The 20,925-nt window shown below is 39.9% G+C and overlaps 1 protein-coding gene and 1 long non-coding RNA gene across 7 annotated transcripts in view; one reads left to right on the top strand and one right to left on the bottom strand.

The window, feature by feature from the left end:
* Positions 1–17,902, top strand: part of NUP133 (nucleoporin 133) — a 29,631-nt gene extending 11,729 nt beyond the window's left edge. Inside the window, exons 13-27 of one of the 6 annotated variants that reach the window (XR_014546223.1) lie at positions 1,393–1,556; positions 1,671–1,762; positions 1,847–2,071; positions 2,619–2,741; positions 3,196–3,295; positions 4,591–4,833; positions 5,870–6,003; positions 6,532–6,690; positions 7,981–8,116; positions 9,527–9,645; positions 12,106–12,186; positions 13,335–14,488; positions 14,835–15,352; positions 15,394–17,349; positions 17,672–17,902. Coding sequence is in view for 2 of the 6 variants with exons in the window: in XM_083606005.1 (XP_083462131.1) it covers positions 1,393–1,556; positions 1,671–1,762; positions 1,847–2,071; positions 2,619–2,741; positions 3,196–3,295; positions 4,591–4,833; positions 5,870–6,003; positions 6,532–6,690; positions 7,981–8,116; positions 9,527–9,645; positions 12,106–12,186; positions 13,335–13,399; positions 17,261–17,349; positions 17,672–17,808 (1,867 nt within the window). In the remaining 4 variants the exon portion in view is untranslated. Of the gene's footprint in view, positions 1–1,392; positions 1,557–1,670; positions 1,763–1,846; positions 2,072–2,618; positions 2,742–3,195; positions 3,296–4,590; positions 4,834–5,869; positions 6,004–6,531; positions 6,691–7,980; positions 8,117–9,526; positions 9,646–12,105; positions 12,187–13,334; positions 14,622–14,675; positions 17,350–17,671 lie in introns of all 6 variants that reach the window. The other 5 variants (XR_014546225.1, XR_014546222.1, XR_014546224.1 and 2 more) reach the window with 5 other exon arrangements.
* LOC310759195 lies at positions 17,171–19,317 on the bottom strand. The gene is made up of 2 exons (XR_014546253.1): positions 18,229–19,317; positions 17,171–18,100 (listed from the first exon to the last, which is right to left on the bottom strand). It is a non-coding gene; the product is annotated as an uncharacterized lncRNA (long non-coding RNA).
* Positions 19,318–20,925: the final 1,608 nt, after the last annotated feature.

Below are 20,925 nucleotides of genomic sequence, written 5' to 3' on the forward strand. Positions count from 1 at the left end.
GAGCCCATTTAATCATAGCAGATTTCACCGTTTCATCCTGAGTATTCCATTTCAACAGCAAGTTATACATTCTTGACAGAATCTTAGTTTTGGGGTCTAACAGTTCTGTTTCCAATTTTGATTTTTCCACCTGGAAGCCAATTTTTTTGTCCAAATTGTAGGCCTCCATTATTTGATAATAATGAAGCCAATCTCACACTTTGTTTTTTAGTTTTTCAAAGCTCTGCCATTTTAATTTATCTCCCTCTTGTTCCAAAATTTCCCAATATTTCGGCCCATAGAAAAACACTATTGCATGTACCTACCCTCAGCCTGTGCAAAGTTGACAGCGTGATAGATTACCCCTTTGCCTTAGAGACCAGCCACCAGACCAAGAGATGTGTCAACAGGTTCCTGATCTAGAGGGCAAAAGCTGTGAATGCCCTCATAACATCATGGCCTCCAGGCCTCCTGTACACATGCCCTCCAACTCCCCTACTGTTGCACGTCCTTCATAAAATTCAGTTGGACAGGGTTTAGGTAGTCCTAGTGGCTCTCCGCTGGCGCAGCCAGCCTTGGTTTTCCAAAATTCTCTAGCTGGTAGAGTATCCACCGTAGTTCCTGCCACTCACGCCAGACCTACTCTCACAGAGACCCCTACTGCAGCCAGGCCTGACCCACCTCTAGCTAATTGTTTGAAAACTGAACAGTGTGTTCTCCTGAGGGCAAGTTTCCCACCAGAAGTGGCTGCATGGTCCTCAGCAAGCGCTTCCGTACACCATTTCGTACAACTTAGACCTGCTTGCATCGGTAGTAGCTGCTTTGGGGAAGATGAGTGCTGTGGCACATGCTCCCATTTCACCATGCAGCCACCTGATCGCACCCACAAGTCAGCAGTTTTGATGCATTCCTCTTGACTCACATCCCATGCTCAAGGTAGGCCAGAACCATGGTGTTTATTATGAATGTGGCTTCCAGTTGAGCATTGGCAGGTGCCAATGCCACCCACTTAGCTGTCTGCCACATATGCACATACCAATCACCTGAAGTTTTTTTTTTGTTTTTTGTTTTTGTTTTTTGGTCTTGAGCATCCATTTTCAGTGCACACACAGCTAGCCTTGGCTATGTTCCTTCTGCCCCTCCCCAGCCCCAGTCCTTTTATGGATTTTCTTCCTGGTTCCTGATGTCGTCGTACAGTAGCCTAGCCACAGAACAGAACTGAAGGGCAAGCAGAAGGGGCTTTCTTGAATATGGGCAGGAGGGATGCAATCACAAGCTTCCTGTCTTCCAAGCAGTTGGAGGGATTATGACCCACTTGGACACCCTCAGATGTGCAGTTAAAAGCAACATTCCCAGTGAGGACCAGTGTTCCTTTCTAAGAGTCGACTCACCAAGTGTTTCTCTTCATTTCAGTAATAATATGAAAGGTGCACAAATCATCGTTGCTGAGCTCTTTCCACAGCATGGAGATGCATACCCTGATGCAGACCTAGACAGAGCTGTTTTTCAAATTAGTGAGAATTTGGTGGATGATTATCCTACATCTGACCCACGATGGGCTGAATCAGTACCTGAAGGTGAGAAGTCTCATGTGTAAAATGGACATTCTGGCTGTACAGCCTTAAGAAAGTAAGACTGTAAGTTATACTAACTTTTAAACCCCTTTCCTTGTCACTTTTTTTGTACCAAAGCAGCTAGTTTTCCAAATTCTTCCATCATTCTTCTTCATCAGCTGGAAAATAAGACAAAGGCCCATTCTCTATTCATTGACTTTCTTCGTCAGGTAGGTTCCTAACGTTCTTGTGTAAATGTGGCAATATAGGATGTGGCACAAGAGTATTTTTATGTACAATTATCTCTATCCAAGGTGGGTCTGTTTGGTCGCCTGGGCAATTTCCCAGTACGAGGCATACCAATGGCAACTCGGTGGTTACTCTGTGAACATGCAGAAAAGTTAGCGGCAGCCATTGCTCTCAAGAACCATCACTACAGATTGCCAGATGTGGTCAATGCTGCAATAGAGACTGCTTTGATGAAAAGAGAAAACGACGTTCCGTCAAGTCTAACTCCTGCAGATGTTTTCTTCAGAGAGGTGATATAAAGAAATAATTTATCTACAACCACATCTATCGTTTTCTGTGTGAATAGCATTTCCTAGTAAAATGCATGAGAATCCATGTAACATTCTAGATTTCTTCTTTTAGATCCATACTTTGGGATGGGGATGGGAACATGAGTAGTTTTCCTTTAGGAAAGTGCCTGATGACAATCTCCCATGCTTATGGGTCCATTTTAAGAATGAAAATTAAATGGCAGAAAAGCCATTTATGAGATTTGCAGAGCAATCTAAGCTCCCAGCTGAGAGCAGATGCTCTACCACCACACCTGAAGCCTTGCTGCTCACACATGGCAGGAGGAGAGGTTTTGCTTTTCCAGCTCCAGGCTAGCGCTTGTAGTGCCTGTGGTAGCTAGTAGATCATCATATCCCCAACCTTCAGCTGGGTGTACGATTGCGCTCTTAATGTGCTAAGTGAAACACTTAAACTGCTCAGTGTATAAAATATCAGGCTGAATCATTGCTTTTATACCTGATCAGCAGTGTTAACGGTCAGTGTTCTGTCTTCTTTTCTGTTTTTCAGGTGTCACAGATAGATACTATTTTTGAATGCTTACTGGAAAAGGAAAAGCAAGTCTTGAGGGATATGTCAGTTCAATCTGAGGAATGGTCTGAAATAGTCGTCAATGTAAACAATATCATAAAGGTATTACATTTCAAAAATTAAGTAACAGTAAAAAGTCACCGACCTAGGAAACTGGACGTAATGCACCCAGCTAAATGTTTTAAAGCCCCATTTGATTTCATAGCTTAAATCCTTCCAGTTCCAATAAATGAAATTTGAAAAGGGGATCATACACTAATTTAGGGTTTTAATAAGAAGTGGGAGGTTGGACAGTTTTAGATTACATTTTGCAGTAAAACGAAAATGAATGACAATATTGTTGATTTCCCAAAATATCTTCCCATCAGATGAAAACAGAAAATTTCAGTAGCAGTAAAATAAGTGTCTATTCTCGCTACCCATAGGAAACTACCCAGAATAAAGGAGGGGAAAATGTAATAATACTAAAAAATGATGAGTGCTAATATATAGATGACACTCCCCAAAAATCCTATGTTTGGTAACGTCCTATGTTTTCTGTGTCAATATTCTCAAGGATATGCTGCAAGCTGCTATCCAAGACCGCCAGTCCAAAGCTGCTTTATATAAAATAAGAGAGCCTCCCGAAATGGAACCAGAATATGTTCCATGGACAGGTGAGAATAGAGAAAATCTTATATAAATGGTTTTGTAACACAGTATTTCTCTTTCTACATAAAATCCACTGAAGAGTACTTTATTAGCCTTTCAAATTGTTGCCCTTGCTCTTAAATTTCTAACTCAATAGTGCCATGTTTCATAAATACCTCACTGGTTTTCTTGAACATAAATGTTACATTTTTAGTGTTTAAATATTTCTGTTTATTATATCCTCATCCTGAATGTCTGGGCTAACATGCTTGCCTGCTTATCATCATTATGGCTTATGTAAGGCCATTACTGCTGTCTGTGCATTCAAACATAAGCATTTTTTTATTAACATTAGGAGGCTAGTAGTGCTGTTAACTTTTAAGATGGTTGCCCTGGAAACTGATGTCAAAACTTACTTGAATTAAATTGTGATTTGTTTTTTTTAATGGCATTTCGAAATAAATGTGATTTCTCAGCCACAATTTAAATTTGCACCTTGTTTTCTTCCTGGAGAGATCAGACAGGAAAGGACAGATGAGAGCTGAGTTAACCTGAGGCACGGTCTCTCTCCTACTCGGTACAACACTTGTTCCTGTGAACAAGCCCTAAGCTTATAGACTTACATTCCTGCCTGCAATAACTTGAAATCTACACTTTCGTAAAAATTGCAAGCAACATCACAGTACAGGTGGCTTTGCAGGGGAAATATCTGATATCTTGTGCTTTTAAGTTGTTTTGCGCATCATAGAATTAAGAGCCTACATGAAAGTTATAACAAATGCTTTCCAATGCATGCGCACATGTATCGTCAAGTAAATCTATGTACCGGATGGCTGTAACATTTTGCTTGGAAATCCCTTCCATGTAGAATTTTGTAATGCAGGCAGTGACCCTGAGAGACTTTTAGAAACCATGGTTTTAAAGCTGTAAAGGAAAGAAGCCAGTGTATTAGGTTTTGGTGTAAAGAACAGGATTTTATCCTATTGTTTCAAAAGTTTTCAGATTATTTCATGAGGGGAAAGGTAGGCATGAGGGCATACTTGACACTGAGCTCAAGCAGTTGTCTTTTCTTCTCAGCCATAGCCTTGGCTCTGCTAGGATTGTTAATGTGGATGCTTTTCTTTCTCTGCTGTGCAGTGCTGTTGTTCCACTAAAAGACTTAGGCTGGGGGTTGCTGCTTTGCTATGGAAAGTAGATTCATTTACGTTTTAATGGCCTCTTGTGTTTAACTTCCCCTTGGTACACTATCATATGTCATTTTTCAACTTCCATATGCCAAATATAATAATGACTTAATATTTAATTTTCCGGTCTTCTCAAGCATCTGTTGGTGTGCGAACGACTATAATACAGCAACATGAAATCATTCTGAAGAAGGTCTATCCTCAGGTTAACAGTAAGCTTCGTAGCATAGTGACAGAACAGCTGGTGGCACTTCTAGATTGCTTTCTGGATGGTTACGTTTCTCAGCTTAAATCTGTGGACCGGCCAGAGTACCAAGAACGCTATAACAGTCTGGAAATGGAATACATGCAGAAAAGATCTGAACTGTTGTCACCACTCCGTAAGTGCTGCGGTTATTATACAGGGTGCCATTTAAGTCTCTGCCATGGGTATAGGAAAGCAGGGGAATAAGGAAATGCTCTTCTCCTTTCTTTTCTTCTTTCCAGTAATGTTTGCCTATTTTTAGCTTTCAGAGCAGAGTTTTCTTTGTAATGTCAAGTCAAAAATGTGAATTAGAATATTTCAACAACATTTCACAGTGTGCAGTTTGGTTCTTAGTTTTTTGATTCTAGGCAATGTTGAGTTGCTTTTTCTTAAGGGGAAGATAATTTGCAAGGAATTATTAATGAATGAACGTATGATTGTATTATTGTCAGAACCTAATCCTTTGCTTAGGAGTTCTTCCCTGGCACCTTCTCCATGTTAGAGTTTGGCTTTTCAGGAATTACAGTCAGGTCCCCTCTGCCCTAACATTAACTTTTCCCTTACTCCTCAGTTATAAGGAACTTTGAAGCCCCCCTGCCAACAGCTGTGTCTCCCCAGGTTGTTCCTTATCTGTCTTATCAGGCTCCACTGCAGGCAGGATAAATGGTGTGTTTTGTCTGACTGCAGGCTTGCTTCCCAGCCATTATCCAGCAGCAAGCTCTGCTTACTGAGGTCTTGATCCTGCATCCATGCAGGTGGGAAACACAGCGGGCAATACGGTGGTCCCTGGTGGTTCAAAGCTCTTCTGTAGGAGAAAAATTGTATTGTCCTACTACTCCATTAATTGTGGCTGGGGAGAATGCAGTACCCACATTCACTCACAGGAACCAAATCCTATTGGTTGAATCAAATTGTCCCCCCCACTGACAAAAGACTCTTTGATCTAGCATAGTCTTTCAGCTTAATCATATAGAGCCTATGATCTTTCTAATGGCATGTGGAGTATACCCCTTGCAAATTGCTCTAACTGCTTTATAGTTTTTGAAAACAATTATCTAGAGGCAAAATGCCCTTGAAACCCACACTCGTGGATCTTATTTTTTTAAAAAAAAGTCTTCACAAAATGGCCATGTTTTTAATGTGGGCGTTTTTCCTTGTTTGTTTTTGTTCAGTTTCTCTTGGACAGTACCAGCTGGCTGCCGCTCTAGCAGAAAAATACTGTGACTTTGACATATTGGTACAATTGTGTGAGCAGACTGATAACCAGACCAGATTGCAACGTTACATGACACAGTTTGCTGATCAGGTAATGTTTTTTATTTACCCCAAACAACAGGCTGTTAAGTAAGTGTATATTGTAGGAGAAACCTCAGACTTGCTGTCGGGTTATTTTTCAGAATTATGTCTGTACAGATTTCTTTTTCTGTTAAGCAGCTATCTTATTACACATACAGATAGTGACTATCCAAGAGCCTCATAAGTTACAGAGAAAATAACCAGGCTTAGCCATTAGGTGGCTGCATCAGGCAACAGATGCTAGGGGAGAATTGAGTTGTTGGAGAACAGAACTCTGGGTGCTCCATGACTTATGTGTTGCAGTGAGTTTCATCTGTCAATCTGGTCAACTTTGGTATATGGAATGGTGAAGGGGACCCCATTGTAAACAGCTATTTCTTCACTGATGTGTGAAACAAGTGACAGAACTTTTATAAGTATTTTCTATGCTGGAATGTTAAAACTTGTCCCATTTGGTAAAAATGTTTACATTTTTAGATTATTATTTTTAACACAAGTTGCAGTCTTGCAAGCTTGACCGCATTCTTGCTACTTTTAGAATTTTTCAGATTTCCTCTTCCGTTGGTATTTGGAAAAAGGAAAACGGGGAAAGCTGTTATCACAGCCCATTGCTCAGCATGGCCAGTTGGCCAGCTTCTTACAAGCTCATGAGCAACTCAGCTGGCTACACGACATCAACAGCAATGATTTTGAAAAGGTAAGGCTTTATAAAAAAAGCAAAGTATTTGTAATGGGTAGTTGCTCTGTCCTCGGTAGACACCCCTTGCAGAGCTAGGGAATGTGACTGACTGTACACAGGTATCCCACTTTGTTAATCTAAGGAACAAGTGGAGACCTCTATGTATTTGCAACTACCATTTTAGTGGGATTCTGCAAGCAGAACAGCTTTTCCTGACTTGGCGCAAGTTACATGCACAACAAAAGAAAACTGAAATCCAGCAGTGTGCCTCTGATAGTGCATAGCTTTGTTCAGTATCTTGTACAAAGACCTGCACCACTTCCCAAATGTATGCTAGCACAATGCATTGCACATCCTTTTGCCTTCTGCTGTGTTGTGCTGAGTTTTCCAATAGTTTTTCCACAACAGTTTGTAGGATAACACTGTTATCAGAGTTGTATTCTGTTCCTGTGTATCTCTGGCTCTTACCCCATGTAAAGTAAAAATAATATGCATAGGAGGCAATCCTGTTCTTTGAAATCTTGACACAGAGGTAATTTGTAATCTCATCAAAATATAACTTAACTTTTTAAAAAGAGCTTCCCAGCCTAAATACTGGACAAGTTATAAAATCAGATATTTTAGCAAGCAACTGTTTTTGTAATATCTTTCCTCTTTTCCTTTTTCTTATTCTGGTAGATCCAGTCACTATTTTAGTGAGTTTCTCTTCTTTCTTAGCACTATAATTTCAGGAGGCGACCATTTCGCACAGGGTTTCTACTCCTGGCCCCCATGAGAGCCAGTGGAATGAGCATCAACCTGCCTCATTACACCCCCATTCTGCCTTCTTCCTGGTCCAAAAGGACTCACACATTGGTGATTGCATGTCAATTGGACGTGCCTAAAATGGTCACCACCATTCACAATACTGGGGTGTGAATTCTCTTTAGAGCTTTGTTTGAAGAAACATAATAGAAATCTTTACCTGAAATCAATGTATTCCTAAAATATCATTTCTTCATAATAGACTTGCTTTGATACCATTTCTATTTTCAGTGACTTTTAACGTGTGTCCTGTAGTGCAGCTGTTTAACATCTTCCCTATCTTGCCTTTTGCATGTTGTTATTCTCAGAGTTATATAAAATTGTTCACTGTAGAAGAAAATTCTCCTTGGCCATATCAGAATTTGAACATGTTTATGAAATAATAACAATATATAATCATCATGCAAATTACTAATGTCCCTGTTATGTGTGTGTGTGTAAATAAACTTACATGTTGAGCTTTATGTCACTTGAAATATTAAGAGTATTTTTTGTCAATGTTAGGCTAACCGAACACTGCAGAATTTAGCAAATACTGAAACTCGGTACTTTGCAAAGAAGAAAACTCTTCTTGGCTTGTGTAAACTGTCTCTACTGGCTTCTGATGTATCAGAAGTGATGCAGAATGAGAAAATTGAAGGTACTATTTTTTCCATTGTAAAGTTTAAAGTAAGTTTTCTTTATATGGAGATACCCCTTAATTTATTAGATCTGCAAGGTCAGTTGTGATCCCAGCAGTATGGTGCTTGAGACAGCAATGACAGAGCTTTAGTTTCCAAAGCAGTTTGTCAGTTCCCCACTGAAATTCTTGGCTGCCACACACAACAAATTAATACAGGTATCTATGAACAATTACTGTTGTGGTTGGAATGTAAAAGTTTTCCATCTTTCTGATGTTGCTCCAGTAAGGTGTGCAGCACTTGAAGTAAGGGGTTAATTCAGTGGGTGATGATGCTTAGCTAGTAGATGACACCACCTTGTAATGTAACTATAATGTGTATATTTGCTTTTTAAACAACATTGAGAATGATCACTAGGATATTAAGGAATTTTCCATAGAACTTTGATGCAAAAATGTGGGGGGGGAGCAGGTCCGCTATCATGAAAACGTGTCATTTTTGCTGCCTGCTTTCAACATGATTATCAATAACTTGGGAGGTAGCACATGGCAAGGGCTGTCATTTACAAGTCTTTCTGAATACATGGACAGAATTCCCTCCCTTGGGATCTTGTAGGTAGACTTCCCACCACTTTTAGGGGTGGGGGTGGTGGCCTTTATGTTCTATGCTAGAGGTCAGAAAATAAAAGCTTCTTGTCAAAATCCTCCCTCCAACCAGCCATCCAGTTGTTTGCCAAGAAGCGAAGGGAATTTGTAGCAAGTGGTCTGTCTGGCTACTAAACAGGTGTAGGTAGAGTTACTGGTCTTCAGGCTCACTGAAAACCTTGAGCGTGATGGAATATTCATAATTAGGTAAATAATACTTTCTTTTACAGATAGGTAGCCGTGTTGGTCTGCCATAGTCAAAACAAAAAAAAATTTTTTTTCCCTTTCCAGTAGCACCTTAAAGACCAACTAAGTTAGTTCTTGGTATGAGCTTTCGTGTGCATGCACACTTCTTCAGATACACTGAAACAGAAGTTGCCAGATCCTTCTATATAGTGAGAAGGTGGGGAGGGGTATTACTCAGAAGGGTGGTGGGAATGGGTGGTTAGCAGATAGCTGTGATGAGCCTGTTGACGACTCTTAACCTATTGCAGTCGTTAAGAGTCGTCAACAGGCTCATCACAGCTATCTGCCAACCACCCATTCCCACCACCCTTCTGAGTAATACCCCTCCCCACCTTCTCACTATATAGAAGGATCTGGCAACTTCTGTTTCAGTGTATCTGAAGAAGTGTGCATGCACACGAAAGCTCATACCAAGAACTAACTTAGTTGTTCTTTAAGGTGCTACTGGAAGGAAAAAAAAAATTTTTTTTTTGTTAATACTTTCTTTGTACTCAGGAATTATAGTCATTTGTGCTATGCTTTTTATTTCATGTATACAAGAAATTACTGAACAAGAGCGTTTTCTGCTACACCAAGAGACTCTACCTGAGCAGCTGCTGGATGAGAAAAAATTTAATCTCAATGAAATGCCAGTGTTAAGTGCTCCACAGCTGATTGAGGTATATATTATTAAGTGTCCTACCGGTATTGAATTTCTGAGCTACTCTGTCGAAAGACTCTTCTCTAATGTGGTTTTGTGTTCCTGAATAATATTGGGTAAAATGACTGGATGAAAATGGGTCATGCCTTGATCCCCTGACCCCAGCAGACAACTCGGTAGCCCCATGGCATCACTGTGGCATCACAATTGACGGGTGAATTGCCACGCTCACCGGTCAAAATCACTTGTGCTTACAGTGCTCTTTGCAGCAGTCTTTCTTCATCGCTGTGTGATGGAGCAGTCTTTCAGAGCCGATGTCTCCATAAAGCAGACATCAGCTCTGGCAGGGACTGCTCCATCGTGCAGCAATGAAGGAAAAAACTTGTCTGCAGCTTTCACTGCCTGCTCAGGGCTGAGCTTTTTTAGAGATTGAAGGAATCAGTGGCGGTGGGCTGTCCAAGAAGGTCCTGTCTATCAGCTGACATCACTAGTGATGTCAGTTGATGGGCATGGTTTGGAGAAAATGGGCTCTTGGCTCAAATTGGACCCCCTGGCAGGCCCAGATTGGCCCGTGTGCTGGAACCCCAGGGAGGGAGTGAGGGAGGGCTAGAAAATTCATGTGATAGATACTGAGTGCCCTGCCTTGCTTGAGTAGAAGTGCTTTCTGGTGCCACAGAGTCACTATTAGATACAGCCCAGTGAAGCTGCCCTGAGTCTGTCCTGACTCCTTTGTATTACAAATCTTAGTGACCTCGCCAACACAATCAAAATAAATTGAGGAAATTTTGGTAGGGAGTCTGCTGTGCAGTTTGAGTCAAAAGAGTTCATCTTCAGTGCTAACACACCTCATAGGTTTGCTGTGATAAAATGGGGAGAAAACCATGTATAATGCTCTCAGCTCCTTGGATGAATGGTGGTGTTTGGGTTAAATTATTTTGTGCCTCAAATACCAGGAACGTATCCTGTTTCAGATGAGTTGGCTGTACTCTTACATAGACATTGTCCTCTGCCACCATATCCAGATGCCTTATGCAGTGGATTTTGATTATACACATAGAGTTCATGGGTTATTAGAGCACTAATCTGTGCTTGCTTTGTGGCAAGATCTGTGACTAAGAATGTTCAGCAAATCCACTTACACTTTCTTGATGATAGTCGGAGACTGGGACACCATTGACCTAAGCTTATAAACAAGTTTCTTGGTAAATACACTTTTTAGTCCCTTGAATGAAGGAAACCAGAAGGTGTGGCAAATTGTCTGCATATGTTTTTATGAATGAAAACCCCTAGTAAAAGTATTACATATATAAGGGCTTTTTTCCTTTTCTGCCTCCGCATTCCACGAAGTCCATCCTGGGAGGCAAACAGGAGTCCAAATGTTTTGGTGTTTAGGCATTACAATGGTATTACAGAAGAAGTCTCTGTAAGCAGAAAGGGAGGAGGAGTTTATTTAACAGCTGTGCTAAAGCCAGGCAGCTCTGATGCCCCCTAATAATCTTCCAGCCTGGATCACTGCCAGACCCTGCTTTTAATTTCTTCTATCAGCAAGGCCTTTCCTTTCTGCCCTGGTGTCATTCAAGTTTAGGAATTATTTTTTTTTTTAAAAAAGAAACAGCTATAATCTGAACAAAGCTGCTCATTGTGCTGAACCATAGCTTAACTTGTGTGACCGCAACCATACTTTTGGATCTTATTTCATACAGTCCCACAACTTACAGACATTTAGCTTGTGTACATCCAGCTTTATGTTCTTGGCAAATAATAATAATAAATAGAAAGGGGACAGGTGTCGGGGGGGGGAGTCTTTGGCAATCCCACCCACCATTGCACCCAATGTTTTGTGATTATAAGCAATTTTGGCTTTAGGTGTGATCCCTAGAACGTAACCCCCATGTCAGTTGAGGGCTTACTCTATTAAAGTAAATAAGCATGTCTCCTTTGCAGGTATTTATCTTTCCAGAATATTGCAGATGATTTTTTATTTTTATTTTTTGCACATAGGAAGCTGTCTTGTACTGAATTTTACCCTTGGTCCATCTAGCTCAGTGTTGCTTTCAGACAGAAGTCTTTCCCAGCCCTGCCTGGAAATGCTGAGATTGGACCTCGAGCCTCCTGCAGCCCAAACAGATGCTTTGCCACTGAGCTCTTCTATAACAGAGTACTTATTTGTGGAACTATGTTCCTACCACAATAGGCTAGGAATGTCAAAGCCTTAAATGGTTTGTAAATTTGAGCCTATCATATAGCAACCTTATAGGCAGTGTAATCTTTCCATTGTAATATTGGTGGAATGCCTTTCTAAAACCCCGACTCTCTTCCTTACTATAAAAATGCCTACAGCTGAATGAAGGCATATTTCAGTCAACAGTCACATGAGTTAGAATCCAGGGTGGTCTTCCCACAAGGAGTTCTTAACAAGATCAGTCACACTGTTTTGGAGTCTAAAAATAATGTTGTCCTTCCATCTTTCATACAATAGTTGTACATATCCCCTGAGAACAGAAGGGCTAATGAATATGACTTCAAGAAGGCACTCGATCTGCTGGAGTATATTGATGAGGTATGAAAATGAATGAGTTTTGGTGATCTCTGAACCAGGATGTTTTTCAGTCTAACTGAAGTCCCCTCCCCCATCTGTAAAAAAATAAACAAACATAACCTCTTATTTCTCAGCTACCAAAATACTCAAGTCCCATCTAATACCAACTGCGTGACTTATTGGCCATCTTTTAAAACAATAATGGAGGGCTAAACCTGTGAAAACATAAAAACTGAAACTGAAGACTGTGACTCAGTTTTAGTGATGCCATCAGTCAAATATCAGTTCATATCAGAATGGGAAATTGATCATTTCCCACCCACCTTCTTTTTAGTTATTGATGTCGCTACCCCAACTGGTATCCTTGTCGGGATCTAGATTCATGATATAGCAATGTCCCAGGACCTCTTCTCAGTCCTCCGCCTGCCCCTGTGTTAGGTTTTATTTTATTAATATTTCTATTAAAATATTTCTGACCCATTCTGTATCACTTGATCCCAGCCAAATTGACACTTTCCCTCTCACAAAAACTGAACTGCAAACTGTTAAGTGCTCTGGGTCACATTCTGTGGCATCAGACCAGGTCTGCTCATTTCCCTAAGCACAATAATATACTGATCACCTTAAAGGAGCTTACATGTATGATTACATATCTGTATGGACATTGTGGGTCATGCAAAACTGAGAACCTCTCTGAAGGTCCCATTGTTCTTTCTGATCTGTTCTTGTTTAGAAAGCACATGGCTTTGCATCTTCTTGCTTGCCCTCTTCATCCTGCCACAGTTTTCCCAGTCTGGTATTTCTGTCTGTGGCCAAGAGGAAAAACGTTTTTTATTCTTCTTCTTAAGAGACTCTTGTGCAAAGTCTCTATATGCTTGGCTATGCTGGAATAAAAGGCATATTTTAATAAATAAAAGGCATAAATGAAGTCTTTTTTATGTAGATTCCCCTCCTTTCCCCGTCAAGTCATAATCCATTTTCAGACATACTTCAAAAAGCTATTTTCTGGCCCATACCCTTGAAAATTGTCCCTCTTTCTTACTTCTGGTCATGTTTTTAGCTTGTGAACTATTGAATTTGGATATAATCACAATGCATAATGTGTGTTTCTCTAAAATCTCCAATGCAATTTAATATTTATTTTCTTTCTTTTTTCCCTTTGAATGAAGGATGAGGAAGTGGACATAAATGATCTTAAACTTAAAATACTTTGCAAAGCTCTTTTAAGAGATAGGTAAGCAAGCTATTTATTTGTTTGTTTAAAGCATTTTTGTCCCCACTTTTTGGCTGTAAAGAATGCAGCTCACATAAACTCAATAACAAAGACAGGTCCTACATGTAGGCTTACAGTCTAAAAGACATAACACAAAAGGAAAATGTGATGACAGAGGAAGGGGAAAATAAGCAAACTCGGGTCTTTAATTTACAACAACTATTTTATAACAATCAAACCAGCTTGAATGGAAACAGTTAGGGAGAGGAGAAAAATAGAACTCAAATAGAAGAGCTGATTAAGTGGTCCTTCTTCCTATCTCCCTTTTTTCTGTAGCCATTGTATAAAAACTTGTTAGTACACTTAATATTCTGTTAAAATTTGTAGTTTTCCCAGCTGCTTGTACCAGATTGAATATTTTCTTCGAAACATATTTATGTCACACTTCATCATATCAGATTTCAGGGTGTTGTACAGCAGGGGAGGGCAGACTTGAGGCTTGCAGGATCTACTTTGTGTGTTACTGGAACCCTGAGATCCACCGACCGGAACAAGGTGTAAAAGACATGAGCTTAGAATTGAAGAACACATTGCCTCTAAGCAGCTGTTGAGGACAGGGATTTGAGTATTAGAAGTGAGGCTGAGCTCACAATCTTTCCATACAAAAATCTATTCCTAGTTACCAAGTTTTTCCCCCCCAGGGGGTTATTTTGTTGTGTTATTGTTAAACAGGTTGGAGTCAAAAATCCTTGCTGATCTATTGCAGATCATCCAGAGATCTACCAGAAAATTCTGGGCTACCTTCTGCCCACCCCTGGTGTACAGCATAAAATATTTTTTAAAGTGCAAAAACAAGATAGCAGATAAAACTTTTAAGTGACTACAATATTATTGGTTAAATCAGTAAATCATAGCAGTGTGGGTGCCAGGCAAAATTCTTAAGGGAGAGCATTCCACAACCAGGGCATCACTGCAAAGAATGCCAAGACTGTCCCTTGATGATCTTACGTCTAATTGAGGAGGTGCATGTCAAAGGGTCTTGGCAAATGATGATAAAGAACTGGCAAGTTAATATGGGGTGTGGTGCCTCTCAAATTATACTAGCAGGTTGTATAGCTACGGGGAAGATGCACTTTAGACAGAACTGTTCTCTATTGAAAACACATCCATAATAGGTTGTCTGTGTAGGCTCATGATTTGTGTCTCTCCAAACAAATTTTGTCCTTACGTTTTACTACTCCTGGTTGGTTGGGGTGAACAAACCATCAGCCTGGGTTTGGACAAGGTGACAAGCCAGGCCATAGTTTGTTTCCCAGCAGGAAGCAGAAAGACTGCAACTTCAGTAGTATGCAAGTGCACACTACACATTCACAGTAAACCATAGTTTAATATGATGTGTGAACCTGGTCATCCTCAGTAGCCCTCAGAGAAGCTAATAATTCCCCTCCTGTTACAGATGGGGGGCTAAATTAAGATTACCTAAGGATACCCAACAGGTTTTGGCAGGGATGAGACTTGAACTGTGGGCAACTAGAATCTCTTAACTATTATGCCAAGCCAGCTTTTTTTGGTTCTCTGGCCAACGGCACAGCAATGGTACATTTCTTTTACACTTCAGATGATCGTTGATTGCATTTTCTTCATGATAATATGCTACATCATGGGTAGTAAACCTTTCCCAGCCCTAGAGCCACTTTCCATCATGGGGGAATCTGGAGGAACCACAAGCCAGTAGTGGGTGGGGTCAAATATCTTTCTCCATTGACAGCTTGCTTGTGTTCCATACTACATGCTTTGAAATAGGCTTCTTTCTCTAAGGGCACAACATGGAAACACAGCAGGCTTCCGATAGAGAGATTTATTTCTCCCTCGGCAGCAGGCCCCTTTTTCTCGCAACTCAGCCATCACTGATCACTTGGGCACCAGGGGTGAGAACTTGGGTTTCATGACCTGCCACACATCACTACTTAGCTGGTTGGCAGAAACAACCAAGTAGTGGGAAAATGGTGCTATAGTGTGGGCAGGGCATGGGAGGAGAGGTCAGTGGGCCAAATGGAGTGGCCCAGGAGGCTGTGTGTGGCCTATTCTACATGTTCCATTTAAGGAATTGCCTGCAGTTACAATAGCATTTGAACTAAACGTTATTGGCTCTAAATCAAGAGACAGTTGAAGGTGTGTGTTTTGGTATTTGTGTCAGAAGGTGTTTAGAACATGCCTGTTTGCAGGTTGTTCCGGACAGCCCCTATGACAAATGAATACCCCCATATCCCACCTTTTAATTTTCAAAAACTAGTCAGCTTCTAAAACAATAGTCTCTAAAGCATAAATGATGGAATAAATCAACACTGTGTTTCAAACTTGCTTAGCTGGCTAAACCCCTAAGTCTTTGCAAGAGTAAGCTGCTGTTTCTACCTTCAGACATTTGAGTGAATATCTGAGGTACACTTATTCCGAACACTAAAGAAATCTGTGAACCCCTTTGAAGCCCAGTCTGTGCAGGTTTACTCAGAAGTCAGTTCTCTCTAGCTTCATGGAATGTTTAGGATTTTGGAGTTAATTATTTCTCCTACTATACTAAGAACAATTTAAGGATTCACTGAACAGGGATCACTATGCACAAATAGTATATAAACTCTGAGCGAACAAAGTTAAATATAAATCTGTCAAGGTTTGATATCCAAGTTGGCAGCCGAAACATTTGTTGGAAACTGATCTTCATTTGAATAGCATGTTTAGCATTTCAATAGATATGCCCAATTGATTGAGCTTTAGATAAAATAGCTATGCAAGAATAATCCTTATTCATGAGAATATGTCATCTTGAGTTTTGATGCATCTTCAAATCATTGCATTGGACACTTTGAACTACCTGTTCTTCAGGAATGTGCATAATTGTGCATAATCCTTTATGCATCCCTGCTTCATAGCTATATATGGCAACTGAATTCTTGGGTAGTACCCTGAGGCTTGTGGGGAACACTTGGTGACTTCCTTATATGGTAGTGGACTGTGTTTCTCTCTTACATTTTGTGCCCTCCTGATGAAGGTGAAGTAGCGAATAGAAATGCAAAGGAAGTTGTAGGGAAATAGATCCTTTTCCAAGCATGCATAGTTGTTTAACGCATCCATTTTCACCTGCCTAGGAAATTCTTAAAGTAAATGGTAGTGGCAAGGGAAATTAAGGAAGGTCTTCCTTATGCAAAGGTTTTGACAATGCTTTAAAAAATGCATTACTGAAAGACATGCTAAATGGATTTATTGATTGTATTGAAATGGAACTCTAAACATGATTTCAGAGTTCTCTTGGTCCAGCATCCTGCAAATGAGACACTTCTGAAAACCTGCTCATAGGGCAAATTAAGGCTGATAGTCGAGTTAATGTGCTAATAGGACATTTCCTCCGTTGACAATGTTTTGGAGCATGGATGCTGTTTGCATAATGCAACAACACCGAATCGGAAGGTATATTGAAATAAAAAGCTGGTTGCACACCATTTCTAATACTTGATAAGTCTCTTTCTGTGGCATAGGTCACTCTGAAAAATTGTTTGCTAATCCCACTACAGGGGACAGCCCAGTACTAACACCTCTATGTATATATCCTGCAGTGTTTGGAAGTGTAGCTTATTAGTTGTAAAAAAATAAATTATTCATAGTGAGGCACATATAATTATTATTTTTTACTTTAATCTTTGTCAAGTAGCGTATACATTTTAGCATTCTTAATACTGTACGGCCTTGAAAGATGTGAAATTGAGTAAAGGATACACAAATAATCAAAATACACACAAAGTGACACTGGGGATTCTGATTTAATACTGTATATATTTGTTTTTTAAAATATATATTCTATTTGTACTAACTTTTATTTTTTGGTTACAGTTGGTGTAGTTCAGAAGGCAAAGATGATCCAATTGAAGCATCTAAAGACAGCATATTTGTGAAAATTCTACAAAAGCTGTTCAAAGAAGGTAGATATTGTGTGAAATATGCTCAGAAATAAGTTTTTGTGAGTTCTCTGCTTACATATATTTACATCAAATGGCATTAATATCATTAGTAGTCAAGATATAAACACAGCAGGCAAAATTGAAAATAAGGCATGGTTTGCTAAGGGCAGAAGGGATTTGCCAAATGTGGTTTGAAAATAAAACTTACCCATTGATGATAGTGCTTGGAAAAATTATCACTGTATCTTGGGCCTAGACAAGTTATTCTGAAATGTAGGTACGCATTTCAATGATCACTCAACGTCTGCAGTTTACAGTAGCTAATAACTTCTTTCTGTTTTAGGAATTCAGCTCAGCGAATATCTACCTGGGGTAAAAGACTTAATGCAAGCAGATGAACTTGAACACTTAACATGCAAACCGTACTTAGAATTTGTACTTAAAGCAAATTACGAACTTTATGTCTATAGGCAGACCTGAGAGAATTCTGAATTTTAGAAAGACCATTTCTAAAGAATGAACTTTTTGTACACTTTTTAAATTTTTTTTGCAATAAAATCTTTATGTTAACTAAGAACATGTCCGTCTTTAAAATGGTAAAGAATTCATTGAGTATCTAGAAGGTTTGGTAGCCTTTCCATCTGACAAAGACAAAAACTTACAAAGCTTAAGAAAACTGTTTTGTGCACTCTCAAGATAAGCTTTAAAACATGGTTTGGAACAGACATCTCCTCTTGCTTCAGTAATCCAACTTCTGACTTGTGCTCTGCTTCTGTAAGTAAATGAATATAATCCATCCAATTTTCAGTCTTACCCTGAAGAATGCTTTTTATTCAGTTACAAACACACTGCAGGTCCACAGATACTTTATACATAAATAATGAAAGTTTTGGTGCTCACCACATAGCGGTATCACGTTCTACTACCATGTAGGTAATGGCATGGAGACTAGAAAGCTGTTCTCTGCCTGCCTCTCTTGGAAGAGTCTCTTCTCTGTTTGATACCAGGCTGTTTTGAGTTGCTGGGTTGCTGTACAATCCACAGAATTTATACATTCTAATGCTTAAAAGAGTAGATCGCTAACTTTATTAGTCTTAGTGGCTTTAATCTGACAAATGTCACGGGAGAATCTTTCTTACAGACTGCTAAGCATGCACAGATTGACTGCAAAGCAAGTTGCCTCCCCTCACATTTTACTTTATGCCTTGGCTAAATGCCTATTAGAAGAACTTGATCCAACAGCTGAGAAGGTCATAAGTTAAATCAGTTGAAGAGAGTCCAATTTCTAGTTTTAAAAGCCCTGCTATCATTCCATGGCTTCCCTTCTTGCTGTGCTAATACGGCGCTAAGAGTGGAGGAGCTGAATGTGTTCGGAAAAATAGACTTATCTGGACATGTTCAGACCAATGTAGAAAAGAAATGCATTAGCACCACTGGAAATAGATCCAAAGTTCTGCATAGCAGAGAGGGGCTCAGTGTACTTGATAGCAAGAATTAAGCAGAGTATCTTGGGTATTATCTAGAGAATAATGGAGTTAAAAATATGGCTTAAAATGGATAGTGATAAAATGAAGCCATTTCTCTCCCTAGACTTTACTGCTTGGCTTTGTGTCTAGTAATATGGACAGAAGGTTCTGCTAGAATTTCCCTCCTGTTGTCTCTAAAACCCACTTAGCTTGCTTTGTTGTATTTAACACTGATGAGTGCTGCTTAACACTCATCTGCTGGAAATTCTGTTACTGCTGTTTGAAGACCTCGGAGTCAATCGGAGGTTCCCCCATCCCATGTCACTGTTTATTGACCAAAATACATTTGGTGAGAGTATGTTGCTCATAGTTTTTGTAAGAGATATACAGCCCCATCCTCTGCAAGTTTACACAAAAGCAAGTCTCACATGAGCTTACTCCCATGAAGGTGTGCATAGGGTTACAGTCTTCGCAAGTGTGAAATCAGGAAGAATAATTCCATTATGTTTTAGTGCATCACTGTGCATTGCAATGCGTGTGGTGGGACTGCATATTGTGTTTGTTCAAGTTTAGCTTATCTGTTTACTACTTGAACTAAAAAGCATGGAGTCAAGGCAACCAGTTTTGCCCTGTACAATGACCTGTTGATGTTGATAGCCAGTGGGGAGTCACCTTGCTTAAAGACCACAGGGCCAAGGAGTAAATTTTGTTTTAGAGTTTGGCTTCTGTAAGCATGGGTTTGCAGCCTTCCCATATGAATCTAGTGAATGGCAATTGCAAGAAGTCACTATGTGGTGATAAAATGGGTCATCTGAATATACCCACAGAATACCTTTGGAAGATTTATCAATAATATGAATTCCTTTTACTGGAGATTATATGTATTTCTTCAATGTCAATCCACTGATATTACAAAAAAGGGCAACATTTGCAGCACATTATTACTTATTAGCTCTACTGAATTGGGGAAATTCATTTCTACAGGACGTTTCAATCGATAAGTTCTTTAGCTGAGTGGAAAAGTTGGATTAGTATGTGAGATAACTATCAAACGTGGCAGTTTGTTTTAATGTTGCACCTTACAAATGACTCTTCTGAAAACATCCTATGATTTAAAGCAATAGGCAAGGGTGTAAAGTTGTTACTTTCATCTAGACAGACTTGAGAACCTACAGCAATTTCTCCTATGGAGATCGGCTTTACTCTTACACCAGCTCTCGTTGCTGGAATTTGACCTGCCTTGTCTCTGTTATAGCTGAGTACTAACAAAATATTAGTTTAATCCTTCATGCCTATCTTCCTACATCCTAATCCCTAAGAATGTTTACAACGGAAATGACCACTTGCTTGGAGAGAGCAGAAAAACTGATGTTTAGTCATTTTTTGCATTTAGTTTATATACTGTTGGCATGGATATTTGTAAAAGGACATGCATCATAAGGCAACATTGTGTCAGAAGTTTGCATAACTCTGAAGATCACAAAGTCTGCTTTTATGTTCTGTAGCTTGGTTGGTATGATCAACGTTAACAATCTGAGTGCAGGTAACAAATTATAATACAGGCAACTCCCCATTTATGCAAGGGTTATGTTCCAAGGCACCGCACGTTTAAGTGAAATAGTGTATATTTGAAATGCCATCGGAAAAGCCTGCAAACACCCCATTCCACCCCCATCCCTTTTTGTGATGTTTTTTGGTCACTTCCAGGTTCAGTCCAATACACATATGCACAGCTGTGCACATATTGAAGGTGTGTAAATGGGAGGTTGCCTGTAATCCTGTATGTTAATAGCAACCTCATTTTCTGAGTGTGGATCCCTGTCCAGTAAAATGTCATCACCCATGCTGAAGAAAGGCATTATCAGCCAGCTTGGGGAAATCCCATGGCTTGCCAAAATATAAAAATGGGACTCAATAAAGCTCTGAGCATGGACAGTAGCCACAGGATGCTGGCTGACTTGTGGGAAATGAATGGGACAGGGAATGGGGTGTTTGAGAAGAAGGCACGGCTGGAACCCTAGACAGCAACACTTTCCACTGCAACAGATTCCACTTGTTGCAGGCTCCACATGTTCATTCATTCTTAAGTGCTTGGGGGGGGGGGCGTAATAAGAGGCTGTATAGAATATAG

The sequence above is a fragment of the Podarcis filfolensis genome (genome assembly GCF_964270895.1).
Source record: "Podarcis filfolensis genome assembly, chromosome: 3".
NCBI classification, from domain to species: domain Eukaryota; kingdom Metazoa; phylum Chordata; class Lepidosauria; order Squamata; family Lacertidae; genus Podarcis; species Podarcis filfolensis.